Source organism: Caloenas nicobarica, chromosome 10 (genome assembly GCF_036013445.1).
Source record: "Caloenas nicobarica isolate bCalNic1 chromosome 10, bCalNic1.hap1, whole genome shotgun sequence".
NCBI classification, from domain to species: domain Eukaryota; kingdom Metazoa; phylum Chordata; class Aves; order Columbiformes; family Columbidae; genus Caloenas; species Caloenas nicobarica.
The window spans coordinates 12767579-12787652 of NC_088254.1; the positions used below are offsets into that span (position 1 = coordinate 12767579).

The 20074-nt window shown below is 35.0% G+C and overlaps 1 protein-coding gene across 4 annotated transcripts in view; it reads left to right on the top strand.

Annotated features, from left to right (window-relative positions):
• The first annotated feature begins 2847 nt into the window (after positions 1 to 2847).
• Positions 2848 to 20074, top strand: part of FGF7 (fibroblast growth factor 7) — a 29823-nt gene continuing 12596 nt past the window's right edge. Inside the window, exons 1-2 of one of the 4 annotated variants that reach the window (XM_065641975.1) lie at positions 2848 to 3017; positions 3536 to 4120. In XM_065641975.1, the coding sequence (XP_065498047.1) occupies positions 3835 to 4120 (286 nt within the window). In that variant the 5' untranslated portion in view covers positions 2848 to 3017; positions 3536 to 3834. The remainder of the gene's footprint in view (positions 3018 to 3535; positions 4121 to 20074) is intronic. The other 3 variants (XM_065641974.1, XM_065641977.1, XM_065641976.1) reach the window with 3 other exon arrangements.

Below are 20074 nucleotides of genomic sequence, written 5' to 3' on the forward strand. Positions count from 1 at the left end.
AAGTGCTTGCAATTCATTTCCACTTTTTTCTTTTCAGCATGTGCACTGTAACAATGCTGTGGGCAACTGTTTATCAGCTAGGACGCAGGAACCAATGCACGAGTTCATGTAAAGGGGGCAGGTTTAAATATCAAAGGATGGCTTACAGCATGTATATTTTGCATATTTTCATGTTTCATGTGGTCCTGATACCTTAACATATTTCTTCAAATACAATCTCACCAAAGAAACACAAAATCACCAGCATTTTAGGTGAACAATTTCTATATATCATTAAGGATTGCTTGGGACTAGATGTGCAAAGCTCTGAGCATGCACGTTTGCAAGAAGATAGAGTAAGAAGTGCCAGTCAAGCTAAATCTTCCATAAAACTAAACCAGTTCAATTTGAGAGAGCTATTAGTGATGCTTGGTTTAAACAGAAGTGGGTTGGATCATACAAGGGATCAAAGATTTATGCAGAGAATCCTGACTTGCATATGCAGATCACGATGGCATAATTCAAAAATATGCCAGTAGTACTTGTATAGCAATACATAAAACTGTGATTAAATAAAACTGCAGTTAAAGCACTGTAGAAAAGAGTTACTCCATAACTAGAAAATGTGAGGATATGGCTTATCAGCAATAATTAAATATTAACTACATTGTTCACTGACTAAACTTACAGCTAGTGCCTTATTTTAAAACTTCATAAAGATCTGAACTGAAGCACCTCTTAAAAAAAAAAAACCCACACACAACACACTTACAGCAAATGCCTTATTTATTCAGAGCCAAGAGAAATACATGCCTATGCTGGACCATGAGTAGCTCCAGCTTTCTGGAACCAAAATCTCAGGTGTGTATTTTTTCTCCTGTTACTAACTGCCAGAAACTGTAAGTTAGCAAGGAAAAATAAAAATTAAAACCAGTAAGGACCTGAAAGTGAAAGTTGGTATTGCATATGAAAGACCCAGAATATTTACAAAAACATCTCTACTAGCATCCTACTTTGTTAAGTAAAACACAGATTGCCTTTTATCCTTGATTGCTTTCTTTATAATACTCAATAGATAAGCCTTTTGAATACCACAAATTTTTTTCATTGCTATCATTCTGAATTCAGATGGTGGAACAGATCAGAGTACACACTGACATAAATCCAGCAACTGTACTGGCAACAACCATGACTGCGATAAATCACCTGAGTCCCTACTTCTTGCCAGAATGGTGGTCATGGGTTGACAAGATACAAGTCAAACTGAAAGTAGCTGTAATCACAGTTTACAAGGGTTAATTTAATGAGAGCCACTTCGTGTATCTACCGCAGGCATCCAGCCTTTCAAAGACCTTAGCGTCACACCTTTCCTATCCTAAAGGTGCATGTATTGAGCCTTTTGCTGAACTAGGAAAATCATGCTGAGCCATGGAATATGGGGAACAGCCCAACATGCTGAAATAATGTAAAGAAAAGTTAATCAACTTTGGACTTTGAGTGAAAATGGTTAAAAAAAGAATGCAAAGCAGGTGACAAATGGGATTAATCCAAGCAAGTGCTAAGAGGGAAGCTGAGGATTTTAAGGAAGGAAATGACTCTGTGTGTGTGCTCGTGTATAGGAAAGGTTGAGTAATACAAGGTTGCCTGCTCTCATACACCTATATGCTCATTTTGGATCATTCCATGGAAAAATCCCTATTTACTTATGTCACCCTCACCACCAGGTGGCGTGTCTGTACTCCCTATGATTTTTAACTGCCTCTACAGTTTACTTCATGTTTAAGAAGTAACTGTTATCCATTACCTACAGAGAGGGATATTAAACTGCATTATATTTTCACGTAAAGACAATTAAAGGTAAGTAAACTATTCTTAATATATGGATTAATTCAAAACTTTCCTTGTCACTATTATTTACTAAAGGTCTGAGGTGTATTCGCATCAACAGTGTGGAAATTAAACAGGATAAGGAGCTATTGAAAATTTAGCTTCAGCATGTTTTACAAATACATTCACCAGAAACTCAACAGAATTTAAGGGTGAAATAGAACATGGACTTTGGATAGCAGAAAACAGGCCATATCTACCCATTATTTTGATATTTTAAGCCTGCTGCTAACCCATTGGTTGCTATGCAGTGTAAGGTTTTTTCTTGCATTGCTGCCACTTTTCATTCTCATGTTGTGAGTTTCAAGAACTAATAGCTGTGTACGCTAAGGAAGGCTCTTGCCCAGTAGTAATTTTTCCTTCATGCTGATAAAAGCTTGTGTTTGAATGTCAGACTTTGAAACATCCAAATATAAATTCTCATTTTCACCTAATGGCTGATCAAATAAAGATCTCAATGATCTTCTGTGCAGTTGTTCTTCTTTTCAAATCCATGATATATAAATATACTGCACGATCTATAATGGCCACAACACACACATAATGGACCCACATGTTTCATATATCCATCAGAAAGGCACTAAGCAGACTATGAATCCACCAAATCGCAGAAGGGATTTGAAAGCAAACTGAGATAAGCATGTGAGTACAACAGAGAGAAGGAGGAATTTTTTAGAGACAGAAAAATACTGACCTAAATCAAAGCACAGAAACACTAGCTAGCGTGCAAAGCAATTCTATCCGCACACCACAGAATATATGTTTTTAGAAAGTAGATTCTTGGAGATTTAAACTATAAACTGTGTACATAGCTCCCTCTGATGACCATTGGACACGATACAATGCAAGTCTCCTTTTATTTTTGTTCGTGCATTCAACTGACAGCTGACTGGTTAAATTCTAATTGCTTCCAAGTGAGGTCAGCAAAGGTATTTATCGAAAAGGACTGAACAACAGGCTCAACACACACATGCACGCGCAAGCACATACACACCATCTCTCCAGTGTGTTGATTTATGGAAACAATTATAATTCTGGTGGAGTTTTTCTGAGCTGAGAAAGTTTGTAGCTACAGTAGAGTGTCTCATGTTGCAAAAAGCAGACAACAGAAATGGAATACTTGGGTATCCAGCTCTTATCAACAGGAACAAGTAAGTTATCTGTCCTTTACAAGAACATTCAACAGTTTCTAATTGCTAATCATTTTATCTTCATTTGTATATGCTAGACGTAAAAAAAAAAGACATTAAGAAAACTATTTCTATTCATAAACTGAAAAGGGTGGGAATAAAAAAACAGAGCTAAGACTATGAGTTCTGTTTTGAAATATGAACTCGAGAAAAGTTATCTGATAGATTGTACTAAGAGTGAATATATAGTTGTGAAGCAATCAGCAGAATTTTACCAAGCATGAGAAAGTAGTTCAACTGAATTAATAGGGGATTTGGGAAGGACTTAATACTGAAGGCAGAACTATGTTTACAATCAGTTTAAATGTCGGTTTATGTAAAAGTTGTGAGAGATATCTATTGTATATACATTTGCATCTTTTTAAAAGTCAGCTTAGCATGTCGTACGTTTTTGTATAGTAATTTTCAGTAGCATAATGTGTCCTTGCACATTTGTAACAATTGAGCATAAAGACTTACACATGCACCTTTTCTCACAGATCTTTTACTTTCAGTGCAAGCAGCAAATTCAAGTAGTACAGAAGGTCACGACAACAAAGGTTTTTATAACTTGTGTCTTTAAAGGATATTCTGACTGAAGAGATATTTAAGAAGCTCTTCTATTTCGCCATTAACTATTAAGGAATAACGATCAGAATTCTAGAAGAGGGAACAATCTCATTTAAATGAATCTGTAACTCGTAAAGACAGAAGGCAGGTCGGTGACCTAAGAGCAACAGTCTACTTGAGATTTAATTTTCATTATGTTGTTCATGAACACCCAGAACACTGCACTATAATGCACAAATGGATACTGACATGGATCCTGCCAATTTTGCTCTACAGATCATACTTTTACATTATCTTTCTAATGGGCACTATATCTTTAGCTTGCAATGACATGACTCCAGAGCAAATGGCTACAAATGTGAACTGTTCCAGCCCTGAGCGACATACCAGAAGCTATGATTATATGGAAGGGGGGGATGTAAGAGTGAGAAGACTTTTCTGTCGAACTCAGTGGTATATGAGGATTGATAAGCGAGGCAAAGTAAAAGGGACAAGAGAAGCAAACAACAACTACAGTAAGTAACATTTTCGCTTTTCCTATTTCTAAGTTTTTAGAAATTTACACATCATTGTTTTGTATTCCTTGATTTATAGTAATTTCAAAAGAATTTTGTATAGTATACTTTGTATAAGACAAGTTTTCCAATTAGTCCTACAGCAGGACATTTGTTATTGATTTTGAAATGCGTCATTTTAAATACTACATTGTAGATCTCCTAATGTATTAGTTACAGCTGGTAACTATTAGCAAACAGAGAGCCTATTTTAACAAGTGAATTAAGGTTGCAAGTATGAAAATGTATATACACAAATGCTGCTCATAAAATACTTATGAAACATGAAACCACATTTATATAGTCCACAGACTACCTAAAAGTTTTGTGTGTTTGAGTTAACAATTAAAACATATGCAATACTAGAAAGTTCAATGGAAAGAATTATGTAAACTGTCTTGCAAAATCTTTTGGAGAGTTTGCCAAGCCAGGAACAAAATCTATTATAGTTTCTGCAGTTCATTATTACAATGATCATGATGCTGAAAAAAATATTCTCTCCCCTTTCTTCCAAAACCATGACTCATCTAGAGAGAATGGACACACAATATTTTGCAAATCTGTACCAAATACAATTTTTGAACTGGCAAAAGAATTGTTATACTAATCTCTACTTTTCACACAAATACCTATAGATCTTCCATTTACACTTGAAGGCATCAATGTTACACTCACTGTTTTTGCCACTTTGGTGTTCATGTTATTACAAATATATTTTTATTTAGCGAAATATGACATCTGCTTGAAAAGACATTACTTTGTTAAGATACAACAGGAAAATACCTGGGATTATATTGCATATTTCAAAACAAATGTATAAGGAATAGGGGCCAGAGACATGCTAGTCTAGTGTTTATAGTCAACTGAAAGGACAAATATATTTCCAAGGATGCTATTAAATACAGTTTTAATGTAGGTGGTACATATTATTGCACTTTTTATAACAGCAGGAGCAAAAGAAATCAATAAATCAAACTTCAAGAACTGTTAGCTTGATTCAGCTTTCAACTGATGCTGACTGCTCATTTTCTGTAAGAACAGCACTTTAGCATGCTACGCACCTGGCTAGCAGGCTTCATCATTTATTTCTTCATGACTACATTGCTTGGTTAAAACTTCATTGACTAATGTTACTGTTTCTTTTAAAATTTGTTTCCATATGTCTCCTTTCTTCCTACACTATTACATAGTGAACAGCCATGTTCCTCTGAAAGACAACACATGGCCAGCAGCCAAATAAATTATTTGGTCCATATTCAAGAAGACTCCCAGTGAGTTTCAGGAGGACATTACTACAGTAGAGAACCATAGGGCAGTTTCAAACTGAAATGTTGCTCCCATAAAAATCACGGGAAAAACTTTTACTGACTGTTCAAATAGTTTCTTCTAAGTTTTTGCAGCTAAGTAAATATCCACTATACTCAATTTTTTGTTATTTACAAACACTTTAAAGATATTATGACAGCTTATAGAGCTGAAGAATTATATAAACTTGCTTTGTTTAGTTCCACGTTGCTTAAGTAAAAACTTTGTTAGTAATATAGCATTATTTCAACTTCAAGCAAAGGTTCTCAAGTCTCTGCAGAATCTCATGCTGCTGAAGCACACTAGTTACACCCTGAAACGTTCTGTAGTTAAACCATTAGAAAGTATCAGATCATCCAGTGCTAAAGGCAATCCATTTTCTTGTAGTTTTCTGAACACTTTATGACTATTTAGTGATGGTAACTAACTATTGCAAATGACAGAAAGGCAACCTTGAATCATTAAACCCTTATTTTTATATTCCAGTGAAAAAAATTTCTGAATTTTTTTCTGGTAGATGCAACAAGAATCAGGAGAAAAAACAATCAATACTTGAATGGTTTATCTGGTAACTGACGTGCGCTATGATGAACCATCTCCACTAAATTTAATTAAAGCATGTGAGAAGTCTCCCACCATCTTAAGTTTAAGTCTCTTGCTCTAATTTATCTATTATCTAATAGCAAATAATACCCAAATGCTTTTGCTCGACAAGTAGAATGGGGAAATACAGACAAAGAGGATTGGAAAAATGTCAACACTGATAACATGAATTTTCTGAGTAACTTAAAAAAAAAAAAAAATCAGTATTGGGAAAAACAACTTCTTTGTCATACTCTCTATTCAACAGAATATGTAAGAAGCCTTTTTGACAGTGTGGTTAGGGCTCTATACTAAAACACTCAAAGAAAATTATATTATATGAGGGGAAAGAAAACAAACACATGGAAAAAAACCCCACCTGGACTAATACACTTTCCCTAAGCAAAAATTTTAACATAAAAAAGACTAAACAGGCTATTTTTATCCAGGGTCTCTGAAAAGCATCATTTAAAAAATAATACCCATTACAAAGATGTATTACTATAATGTTCAAATATTCTTGCTCTATGATTTTCAGTTCTGAAAGTTAGTAAAAGGTAAATCAGACATGTTTCTCGTGACAGAATGCCAGAACAGTTGCTGTCAAATTTTGTATCAATGGATACAAAAAGTGTTGCTCTGAGAAATATCTTCATATTTTATCCTAATTTTCCACTTACATAAAGGAATTATTTTCCCTTTTGAATTGCTAATATGTCCTACTAAAATGAAAACAAGACAAAACTTCATGTTTTTAACTACCATAACTTAGCTTCATAAAGGAAGCTGCATTGACGGTTTTGCAGACAGAGTCAACTACTTGTTTTTAGTCCAAGAATTGTGAACCATGAATTATGTGAAAAGCGATCTTCACATTGAGAAATGTCTGTAGAATAACATCATCATAACTTTGGCAAGTGCCAAAATTCAGAGAGCTTCTCTTGATACTCTAAATGTAAGAATGCCAAGATGGTGAGGAATTAAGGTCTTTGTATTTCAAACTTCTCTAGTAAGTTACGGAATAAAATGTATATATACATTCCATGAAAGTAACAGCAAAAAATAATGAAAGTGTTAAAGTTTCCTAAGATTTTAATTCAAAAGCCACTGTATTAAATGTATGTGGATTGAAATTCCATGACAAAATTAAATACTGAACCAAATCCTCACCAATTGTAATTAATCCGTATTTATCATACACTTGTTTCAAAAAGCATTAGAAATTAACTGCTTAGTCCAAGAAATGTGTGTGTACTGTTTCAGTGAAAGCAAACTGTTGAATCATGTTTACAACAGTGATGACCTTGTTAGGTACCAACAGAACATTATTCTGTGCACATTTCAGAAAGCAGTAGAGCCTTCTGCTGGACATAAGGGTGATAACACAAGAGTAAACTAAGCAAATAAAGAGGACAGTGATCACCACTGAGCAGGGGAAATCACTTTGCACCTGACAGCTTTGTTTTCATTCTGAAAACAAAAAGGCAGAGTGAAAACTGAGAGTCACATACTGAAAAACTAAAGGAAGAGTTAAGAAGTAGCCAAGAGATGAGGTCACCCAGAAAAATCTGTCATTAGTCATAAAAATCTCCCTTTGACAATCACTTATTCTATCTTGTCCAAGCCTATACTATAGGAATTTTATCTAAAAAAAATAAATGCTGTTTCTTGTTCATGTAAAATAAGTGGGCACACAAAACAGCCTTTTTGAATTCATGATTGTAAAAAGTGAGAGAAACTGAACAAATCTTGGAGGTATTGTAATTTGTTAACTCCTTATCTTTGATAGAAAATAAATCTCTCCTTATTACTGCTTACTCCTTTCATTTCAGTTTGTTTATGATTTTTGCCAGATTTTATTTGATTTTGTACAGAAAAAAAAAAGCAGCAGAAATCAGAGTTTATTTTGACTCTATCCAAGAGGATTTACAGCTATGACTGGATGATGCTTTAGGACTTTCCACGCTCTGTTGCCTTTGGAATCTCATTTTGAAGACTTCAAAGGGTCTCTTAGTTACCAGAAAAGCCTTCCCGGAACCTGAATCTTAAGATGTCTGATCCTATCATATTCCATGTGTGCTCTAAAGCCAACCAAAAAAAGCAAAACAAAACAAAAAATATATATATAGTCTAGTGATATCTTGGCACAAAACAGCTGAAATCTTGATTAAAATTTTTAACTCAGAAAACTATTCCTATTTTGATCAAAATCCAACAAGTCATAGTTTTCAGCAATATTAAATGAACTCTAACTCAGTTTTGTTCAAACCTAAAACCCTGACTGATGACAAAATACATTTTATATGCGCTAGTGGTTACATACTTAAACTTGCTTAGAAATCAAAAATATATTTTCAATAGCATTTTATATATGCTTTTCAGGGTAAAACAAATGTTGGAATACGTATGCTGTGCCAATATATAAAATTTGTTTCTGTGGCTTAAATACATATTACATAGAGGACCAAGAAGATTCACTATCTGAAAATCAGATCTTTCAAGGCAGGTATTGATGTACCAGATTCAGTTAAAGGTTATGTGTGTTCCAACCAAACCAATAGTCTGACTTTGCAACTGCATTCTTGATTTTTCAAGAGGTCATTGGTTCAACCAATACATTGCTGTCAGGAGAAGACAAACCTTCACTAACATGAAAGTGCTTTAGCTTCACATTTGTACTTTGCTAATCTCTTCAATTATAACACAGATTTCATTGAAATGGCAATATATGTGTATCCTCTCAAAATTTGGCCTTCAGTGCCAATAACTTTCTCTCCCATGGTGATTAATCAGATCTAAATATAACTGATTTCCCTGCTCCCTCTCTAGCTTTGTCTAGCACTGGTGACAGATACCAGCTCTCAAGTTTCAACCAGCAGAAGAGACTCTATGCCTATACCTTAGCCTATGCCTTATAACGAATCCCAGATTTCACCATCAAATGCTGAAGAAGATGGGTTTTAGCAGAGATGCAGATTACCAAAGTAGATGAGTTGTGCCTGTCTTACAGCTCCTATTGACTTTTTTGACTCTCCGAGGGAAGGAGGGAAGAGTCTTGAACCATTGCAGCAAGATTCTGCACATCTCACGTATCAATGTCCAGATCAGTGCTCAACTGACACAGGATGACAGGGATGCCACAAAACACAAAACCGTTCACCATTTGTGAATTTACCTCCTGAATCTTCATCACATTGTCTATTCTGTGGTATTTACCAGCATTTACCGCATTTTTCAATATGTGTGAAGTCAGAACCATGGCAGTTTATATTCACTTTCTTCTGAGTCTGAACACAAAGTGATTGCATAAGCTTTGTGAGGGGAAAATCAAACCTGAGGGATTGGGCAGAGGCAACAGCTTCACCGGCTGATATCAATTACCAGGGTTCTGTCTGCCTGCGTGTGCTCCAAAACTGGGGTAAGAGCTAAAGCCAGCATGAGCAGTGAAAAATGTCTAAGCTGAATCTATATACATTGTGCTTAAACTGATTCATTTGATGCACATTTTTAATTAAACTGTGACTTAGCAGTCTTCTGAATCTCTCAATATTGAGATTTATCACAAATGATAAATGTTACATTTTTATGCAACTATCAATCAAGTTTAACAGTTGACTGCAGAAGCAGTTACAGGATACATTTAAAAAGATACATTGCAACCCTTCTCCCTCACAGCTTCCTCCCCCGCATTGTTTACAATTTCTGAATATACAAAAAAATTCAGTATTGTATCATTATTGCTCCATCCTGAAGAAAATGTGCTGAAGTGGCCCTGACCTGAGACACAAGAGACTTGAGGCTAATCCAAACTTTTAAGCAATTTGCTTACAGACTTTGGGAAAGTTCTTCAAACTCTCTGTGCCTCTATGAAATACAATTGTTCACCTTAGTGTAAAGAGCTTTAAAAATTATTAGTGAAAAAATTTCCAAACCTACAAAAGAATTGTGTGTTAATGTTATAGATATTAAATATTTTTATTATGGAATATTAATTGACTAATGGAATGTTAACTAAAATAACTGAAGACAGTAGCTAGGCAGAAAAACACAGAGCTCAGATGACTGTTAAGGAAGCAATTTTCCATACAGGCAAATAGAATTTGGTAGAAAATTTAATTCCTTATACAGTCAGTCTTGCAAAACAAAACCAAAACCCAGATCTCTCCCTTCACTGCTTCCAGCCTTCTGTATTGTTTGAGTATCTAAAAGTCATTTTTCATATTTCTGTGATCCTGGAGTACAGAACAGCTGTTTTTTCCTGCCAGCTCAAGACAACCAAGACAGCCTAAAGCATATAATTATACTGTTCCACACTACAAGACGTATTAACCAGCAGTATATTTTGGAACATTTTCCTCATCAAAACAGAATAAGTTTAGGCAAATGAAGGCTGTTACTCTTCTTGGGTGGCACATTACTTTCATTGCATAATTGACTGTCTATGACTATATTTGGCAACTGTATTTCAATTGTTTTTTTTGACCTTCAACTTTATTTTTAATTTTTAGTTCTGGATATGAGCTGATGGAAAGGTCATGTAGCCTTCTGGTGTATGTAATTTATAAATATTATTAAGAAAAAATTAACAGTGAAAATTCTTATGGTAGTAACATAATCGAGGTTAACAATCATAGCACCAAATTGTCAGAATTTAAAACTTTCATAACACATGACATCATTTACACAAATGGAAAAAATTCTTCGTAACAATTGGTGCTGAAAAGTTGGAAGTGGATATTCACAGATGTGGCCCACAACTTCATGAAAACACACAAAAAGCTATAAAAATACCAATGCAGTCAATACAGTCTCTTGACTATTACTTATTTTCTGAAATAAAGAACAAAATAAGGATTGAATTCTAATAGAATTTTTTACAGCATTCACACACTGCCTATGATATGAACCTGCACGATTTATCAACAGAAGACTACAATATTCTTAACAGGCTGAATCAGATGATCAGACAGGTAAATCCCAGTTAACGTCAGCAAAGCTATGTCAACTTATTCCAACTGAGTATTTGCTCTTTTAAATTTATAGTGGGAATCTGACAATTCAAAACCAGGATGAAATTATTAAAAAGTCTAGATATTCTGAAAAAAACCTGACATTTTCCTTCAGTATTCAATCTTTCAAAATTAAGCACAGTCAAAACATCAACAGAGCAATGCAAAACTATAAACAAAAACACAGAAAACAGGACCATGCCATAGCACTTATAACCACAATAAATTCAACAGAGAGTAATAAACACCACTCATCTCCATGACTTCAATCAAAACACTTTTTGAATACTCCCATTACTGGTGGGGTTTTTTTTGAAAGGAGTTTCCTAGTGTTAGTACATCAACTTTTAATAGCATACATGCCTTACCTTACTTCCATTTTTGGTGAGCTGGCTTACTTTCTTTTAAACGTGTTAGTAGACACTGGGAGGTGCTATAGACTATAAAAAGAAGCTGATCAGACTTGTCCTTGGCCATTTTGATGCCTTCGAATGTTGATATTTGTCTAACTGGAAGGTCATGTATTTCAAAACAGAAAAAAGTCCACTTGCCAACAAAAAGCATATTTTCATTAATAACCTGTCCTCATTTTGTACGTTTTTATTATGACATTTAAATGTCAAGTGGGATTTGATATTTCAATCAGATGTAACTGTTTACAAAAAAAAATGTAAATAGAGAAATTTATGATTGTTAAAGGCAGAAGTTATTATAGATGAACATGCATACTATCTAGAGCTGAAGATACTAGGGGAAAAAAATAATCACAATCAAATCAAATTTTGAAAAGGTTGCACATGAATCTGTGCTGAAGCCCCAGAGCTGCTCAGGTGAACTGGTGGAATAGTTCTGTGGGCTGTTTGTATGCACAGCTGTAAGCAATGTAGCAGCAAAAGTGAAGATTTAGATGTTTGTCAGGTGTGAAGAAACACTCACTAGGACAGCTTTCTAGTTTCTGGCATAACACATGCACAACATTGCATTATGATGATAGATTTGCCCTTTTTAGTGGTCTACGTGAACTATAAGAGTGGCAATGTTCAGGCTTTCCAGGTAGCCACTAGGCAGATGGATTTTGGAGAAAATGTGGATCTAGCTACATCAAGGGAAGAAGGCAGCACAGAATGGGAAACAGATTGATTCCATCCAGCGCTCAGGTAGCTTTTGCAGCAAGCACTTTGTGAAAATGAGTTATACTCCCTGACAGAAACTCTGAACTAAAATAGAAAGGATAACTGAAACCCAGAGAGTGCAGCCAGTACTAGTACAATCGGAAAGTGCAACTTTCACCAGCAAAAGCAACTTCAATTCCACCATGCTAACTTATTTCCTTTGGAATAGCCTATGCAGCTTAGGGACTACAAGTAATGTGCAAGATGATACAAAGAAGTCCAAGCAGTCTTGAGTGCTCATTGGTGAGATTTTTATGAGGATTTAGGGAACTAGCTATGTAAATCCACCACATAACAATTCAAATAATGAAACTTGCTTGTTATGGCCACCTTGCAACAAGAGACAGATTTACACCATGGGAAGGGCCAGTACAAAATGTTCCCCAGCAGCGATCCCTTCTGTCTGCTTATATGGGGAAACTGCACCTGAGAAGCCCTGAAGTCATCACAGCCACTTCACTTCCCAATACTACAGCAAAAATTTGAAATACTACCTTTACAAGTGAGATTCATCCTAATTAAATTCCCCACCCAGCACTGTGGTGTGTATTAGTTTAGCACCATCTTACCAATACCATGCCATAGTACAAAAAGAAATCTCTGACAAGTACTAAGCACACCTCTGACAACATGTGAACTGCAAGCATGACAAATTCTCAAATAGTATTCTGCCTATGATTGTTGTTCCTAACCAAAAACTAAATTGGATACAACTTCAAGAGGCTATTTTCAAACTTACTGGTGACAAAAAGCCATTATTCCAATTAAAGCAAGCTCAGTTCTTCTAACTGAACCTTTTACATGTTTTACTGAGCATGGAGATCCTGGTCAATATTTCCAACAAAGACTGAAAATAAAAAACAAATTAAAAGGTACATAATTTCCAGGGCAAGCAAGTTCTTCTTTAGAGCACTCTAAAGCACTATACATAAGCCAGAAAAAAAAATGAACTTTCTTATACCTTATGTCCAAATTATGATTCCAAAAATACCATTCATCCACTCAGGAAACAAATACTACCACCTACCTCATCAGGCAAGAAACAACAAGAAATGTGGAGAAAGCCAGAGCAGGAAACACAGGGAGAGCTTCTTCCCTGTAAGGGACTGCTGGCCAGCTACAAAGGGCTGGCCAGGCCTGGCTTCCTCCCTCTTACTAACATAATCAGCCACACAGGTGTTTTGAGCCACCTGCTCTCTTTCCCATCCTGCCACCCCCCAGTACTGGTACGATGTTTCAGAGCGCTGAGCATTCTCTCCAAGCACCTGTTTCAGCAGTACAAAAGGAAGTTTTCTTATTAAGGCTGTAAAAGACAAACAGTCTGGCTTGTTTTCCTACCTTACTAACAGTGTAACAGCCATACATTTGGGTGAATTAAGTTTGTAGTTGATATTTATTAGTTCAAAGGAAGCCAAGTGTTACATGAATTTTGAGAGGAGCCTTAGGAGAGTCTGCTCGAACTATAAACTTAAATGGCAGGAGTTCTAGGCCACTTGTACTTGGCCCTTTAAATGCCTACTAAGTTGGGCCATTAATAAAACCATTCTTTTAAATTATTATACACCAATTTCAATCAGAATGTTCAAATTAGCAAACTGATGCTCAGGCTACTTGATTATAAATACCAAAATAAAATTACTTAATATGCCTTCATTTCTGACTGCATCTCTGTGTGACTCGGGAAATCCAGTCTGCATTACTGAACATAACTGTCATGCAACAAAATTAAAGAAAAAAAAGGATTTCCACATCTTTCTAGGAAACTGTTACAACATCCTTCAAGGAAATCATGCTCTGTTATTTTTTTCAGCTAAGTAATCTAGTGTTTTGAATTTGAATTCATCTATTTTAGTCATATTGTTCCAGGACACATTCTGAATGATTTAATGAGAATTTCTGAAATGGCACTTTCATCCAGAAGGAACAATGGAAGCAAGCCCTGTCTATACCAAAATCATAAAACTAGCATTAGACTAAACTAGACCAAAAGCAGAATTTGTCAGGTGATGAATAACATATAAGGCATAAATTCTGTAATTTAGTAAAGTGGCCTAGCTCTGACCCAGCCAGATTTTTTTAAGAGAATGTGATGATTTCCAATGGCTATATCATTTAAGCAGAAAACAATTTAGTGATAGAAGATATACTTGTCATAATTATTGTGAGAAATTATTGGATAAATTATTCAGAACTGTTTAACATTTGGAATGTAATAAATACCTACCTTTGCCAAAATAAGACTAAATACTAATCGCACTTTTTCTTCTTATAGAATAAAATATTTCAAAAACATGAGTAGGTATTCTGTACATTGTCCTTTTCAGATAGGATCCACAGACATCCCAGAGACAATTTTCTAAAAGTGCTAACAGGTACTGAAGGGATATTTCAAGTTACATTTCAAGAAGCAATACTTAAACCTAAACCCCATAGCATATATACGGTACTCACATTTCTAAATCACTTCAGATGATATTTAAAAAAATGCCTAAGTAGCCACTGTTATGCAACTGTGTGAGACAAAATAAATAATAGAACCCATACTCCCTAACTTTCAGCTCATCACTTGCAAGTGATCATCTTATATCCATGAGATACACAATTTTGTCTTCCCTGCTAGGGCTAAATTAAAATGTATGACTGTCATTACAAAAATCTTTTTCCCCTTTCTTCCTCTTCACATTAGATGTTCACTTTTTCTGTCTGTGATACCATTTTGTTTGGGGTATACCTATCCATATATGAGAATATTTAACAAACATTAGTTTTGTACAAATTGCACATGAAAGTAATCATGCTTATTTCTCCAACCAATTAATTATGTGAATTGCAAAACTAGAATGTAGTAGGTGATGTAGGAAAATGCAGGATATTTCTGCCTGTATACAGTGCTGTAAATACTGAAGATTTTGGATCACAGCTTATATTGTCTTCCAATTCTTACTGCTACAATGCAGTTATGGCTACTCTCAGTTGAACTCAGCTCAGCAAAGTAGGGTTGCTAGTTCTATGTCCTGTTTCATGAGTTTACACTTTTCCAGCTCCAGAACCATCAGAGTGAGATGGTTTCTTTCTTTGTTTGCCTCTTAACAGCTATCTGACAGCTGCACCCCAAACTAGCCTCTGTTAGTGGATCCCAAAGAATTATATGTACATCATCTATTGTAATCACATGTGCTGCAATTTACCTCACAGGTGGTATTGTACAAAAAATTCTGATTTCAGCCCTGTCAGACTGTGCCACGTTTATTTCACTAACATAGATTCATACATGAAAAAAATATTTCCTTCTCTGTGTGCATGGTATTTGATCGAAATACATTCTTAACAACATAGAGATGTAACCAACATGAGAAAGTAATCGTTGAAAAGCACAGCATTAGCTCTCTTTTCAACATACAGTTCAAAATATGGCTGTTCTATTCATATTGACTTCCTGATGTACTATAGAGAACTACCATTAATAGCCTCAGTAGTTGTTGTTGAAAGGAAAAAATATTGCACAGCTGTGGAGGAGTTAAGTTACTGACTAGTGGAAAAGCTATTTAACCCCGTGATTCATTAGGAAAATTTGCTCAAGAGTTGAGAGACCCATATTAGGAAAGAGACAAATATATGCTGTTTGTAAGAGCCTGGCTCTACTGAAACCCGTAAGAGTTTTGTCACTGATGACTATCAATGGCTTAAGGAGTTAATTTTAGAAGATGCCAAATAATAACTATTGCTTCTGCAAATCCATGTGCTTTTACTTTAAGATATAGTTTCATAACATTGGTAATACAGACTGGCATAAAGAAAAGTGAAATTCCTGTTCCACCATTAATCTTTTCCTGACTTTCAAGTCAGAATGATTTATCTGTATCTTAACAACATCTATCTTGGTATAATGTTGTTATCTCTATTTATTCTACTTAAGATACAGGCTTAAGAGTACAATACACCAGAATATGCCCAATTTAGGATATTCAACTTGAAATAATTAGCTATCACTTTTCAAATATATGTGCAATTTTATATTTCTGTATGAAATATATAAATGGAACTTTATTCTAATTTTTGAGCTATATTAAAATCACAGATCCACATTTCTATACTGAGTAGAAACTGTTTGCATTATTTATACTGAATATATATTTAATAGTAAAAACAGAAACTTTTTTTGGTAATTTTTTTCCTACCATATAATATTTGCATTCACATATGAATCAAGAATACATTGATAGTCATGGAGGAATTGAGGTGGCACAAAAAGACCAAGTCAAGAACAGCAGAAGCACTTTCATTTTTGTGGTAAAAAAAGAATTGTCTTCTCAGTCAACTTTAGTACTTTTTCTCCAGGTCCTTGTTGCAATATAGCTGAAGTCACAAGTATTTTATGCAAAGGAAAAAAAGGTTTCTTCACCACTCAAAGTGCTTGGAATAGTCATAATTGTTCCAGTCAGAGCAAAAAGCATAGCAAATTCTTTACCAAGAACAGGTTGGTTGTATATATTTTAGGACACACCACTATGGCTACAGCCAAGCTCTGTGCTGTTGTAACTTCATGGTTTTCAAGGCAATGCTAAAATTTCCTGTGGAGTCCAATGTAGCACAGTAAACTCTTACTTTTGTGTTACAAGCACTAGGACAGAACTGTACCATCAGAAGTAGAAATGATCATAAATGCAATGCACGATCAAAAAAGGCCTGCACCTGAGTCTACCAATCACAGTATTATACAAACTTAATGCAAATCTTCCACAAAATAAAAATGTAAGAGCTTCAAACCCTTTACTCGCACATATAGCTTCTGCTACTCAGCCCATAGTCTCATCTTAAAAACCCACTAAACTCCATCTAAGCCCTCTAGCACTCTGAACCTGTGGAAGAAATATCTACCACGTTACTCTGCTTCCTCACAAAGAACATTTTACTCTTCCCTGCTTGAACAAGGTGCTGTTTAAGCCCATTAGCTGAAATGCATGTTTTCAAATATCTACAAAGCATAGACCAGCAGTTTTCCAGATTTTAAAGGGGTCCGTATATTCTGCTACAGATTGCTTATGTATTACTTCTATGGAGCTCATCAAAACTTCATGACACCAAGACCCATAAAGGCAAAATAAGAATTATGCAAATTGTAGCAGATAAATTGAAAAGTGAAGCATTCCCAAAAGCCCATCTGAAGCTGTTATCAAATGCTTGAGTGGTATGAAATCCTCCTTTTGTCTCAAGATCAAGAGAAAACTGCCTTGATGCTTACGCCAGTGCACTGCACTGCAGTCTATCAAACAGGTTGCTCAATTATTGTCAGAGATGGAAATTTGGAATATAATAATATGGCTGCCAGGATAGATCTGAATTTAAGATATTAAGTCCTTTAACAGCCTGGTCACAGATAACTTTATTATAAACTGTCACAATAGAGTAATATATTAGTACCTGTGTGCCCTGAGAGCCAGTTTACAGGCACAGTAGAGCTCGCACCCTTTCTCCTGCAGGTCAGGGCGACAAGAAACTTTCCGTAGTTGGTAAAGAAAGTGACCTAGTTTTATCACATTTAAAATGCTTTCCTCTGGTTAACTGAGAGACAACTGGTATGGGATACTTATTTTACTAACGTTTTAAAATTTAATTTAATTTTTTTAGGACAATTTCCATCAAAATGTTTAAAGAATCTTTTTAAGAGACTTGATCTTCTAAGGGACTAAAGGCTAGGTTTTTAAGAATGTTTCAGTAACTAAAGGCGGAGTTAAGCAGCATTAGGTACATACGAAAATCCTCCTTTTAAACTAGCCTGTAAGTAGGGTAATTGGTGATAATGCAAAGGAACAGTGGATAACAACCCAAGACAGCTTTCTAACTTCATCGTTTTCCTTTTATATGCCCCTTTTATATAACTTCAGCTGATGTAAACAATGATAATTTAATTGAAAGAAACATAACTGCACTGATTCCCACACAGGGCTATAAAAACTAGAACAAAACCAATGAGAAACTGAGTTGTGTACAAATGAATAATACATAATAAAAGTGTGTTAAAGTTAATAAAAAAGTTTAAAAAAAACTCTTCATATAATTTGGTTAATGCTATGCTCTGTTAACTGTTCAGTTTCCCTAAAGTCACGCTTTCATCAGACAGAGTTTTTAGACTGGTAAAAATACTGCGTAACTAAAAGTAAATTAATGACATTAGGCAAAATTAAGACAAGGAATTATTAAGCTATTCGGGGAAAAAAAAAAAAAAGATTGTTGGATAACTGACACACATTTTGATCCCTGTACTGAGGAAGACAGGAAAGACATCAAAACTCCTTATTTATTTCTCAGAATTGGATTAAATTATTAGATTGGTTTTTATTTTGAGAATTTTTACATTTTCTTCTATGAGTTTATATTTCAGTGTTTGGTCTAAGATAGATTTTGAAAGTTCAACTAAATCTAAATTATTTGTCGGCAGCAAACCAGAACAATTTGAGAGACCATATCATATAAATACATGTCCAGTAGTGTTTTGAAGGCAGAAAGAGTGAGCCAGATGGTTTCTATCAATTCCCACTCTGTGGTGCAGCAAGGGGTTAGTATGATTTTCTTAGCAGCTTCTTGCATTTTGTACCTTGAAAGGAATTACGTACTGCCTGCTTGTGTTCTTCTAGACGCTCTAATTGGTATATTCAGATGTCTGGCTTCAGCTGCTCCTGCACCAAGTAGAAGATCTGATTTGGAAATCAAACTAAAATGTATTCAGTTGGGTAGTGCTTGCCCTACATTTTCATAATATCTGGGAACATTTTCAGTATTAAAAATGCATTTTACTTTATATTTAAACTGATAATACAGTTTTCAGCACCGAGAATGCAATTATGATCATTCTATATGCATTTAATAATAGCTTTTAGTAATGATTGTCAACAATGGATAATGCTAAATTATCCTGAAAGAACAGGAAGGCAGTTCTTAGATTCAGTTTGTCCCCAGAATACAGCTCTGCTATTTCTTCTGTCAAGCCTGTTTCAGGGACTAGAGAAGCCGGCACAGGAATGGCTGGATACAGTACAATTTGCAGAACAAAAGAGCTGGAATACTTCATATAAAAAAGAACAGGTTATGTCTGAGATGTATTTTTGCCCCCTTTAACAAAGTAAGTCCAGCACACAGTGTCATGTTCTATTTAGGACATCTTTGCAACTGCCTGTAGCCACATTACACAGGTAATAAACAATAGCAGCACATGAAATGCACCTGAATTGAAGTTCTTCAGAACACAATTCAGATAATGAATCATCCTGTTTCCTATATACAGAAAAGGTATGTGAATATGAACTCCTGTCTTCCTTAGAAAAACAGAAGAAAAAGTCTTCCATAGAAATGACATGACTATTTTATGTCAACTCTGTTCACTAATTATACCCAGGAAAGGGGGAAGGAAATTTAATCAGCAATGATGTTGGGGCAAGACACCAAAACACTAGCTCTTTACTAGATGAAAACACAAAATAGCATAGTAACTAATATCAAAGAACAAATTAATATATTTAAACACTTTTACATCAGTGAAGAATTTGGAGAGACAGGAGGCTCTAGTCCTATCTGGAATTTTCCAAGTTTCAGACAATCAAAATAGCTGTAGGCACTGAAACTCTAAATTTGGAAAGTTTTGCACCACTAAATGGATGTATCTCATTTTGCTGTGAAAAAGTTAATTAGCAGCATTTTGCATTTACATTTGCTATTTTGCAGCTAGATTCTAAAAGACTGCAAAGCTTGGAAAGAAGATTTATTCTAGTGAAATTGGCACCGAATATTTAAATACTAGAAATATCCTTCATCTGAGCTGTAGGGAAAGTATTTTTTGTACAAATTTAGCT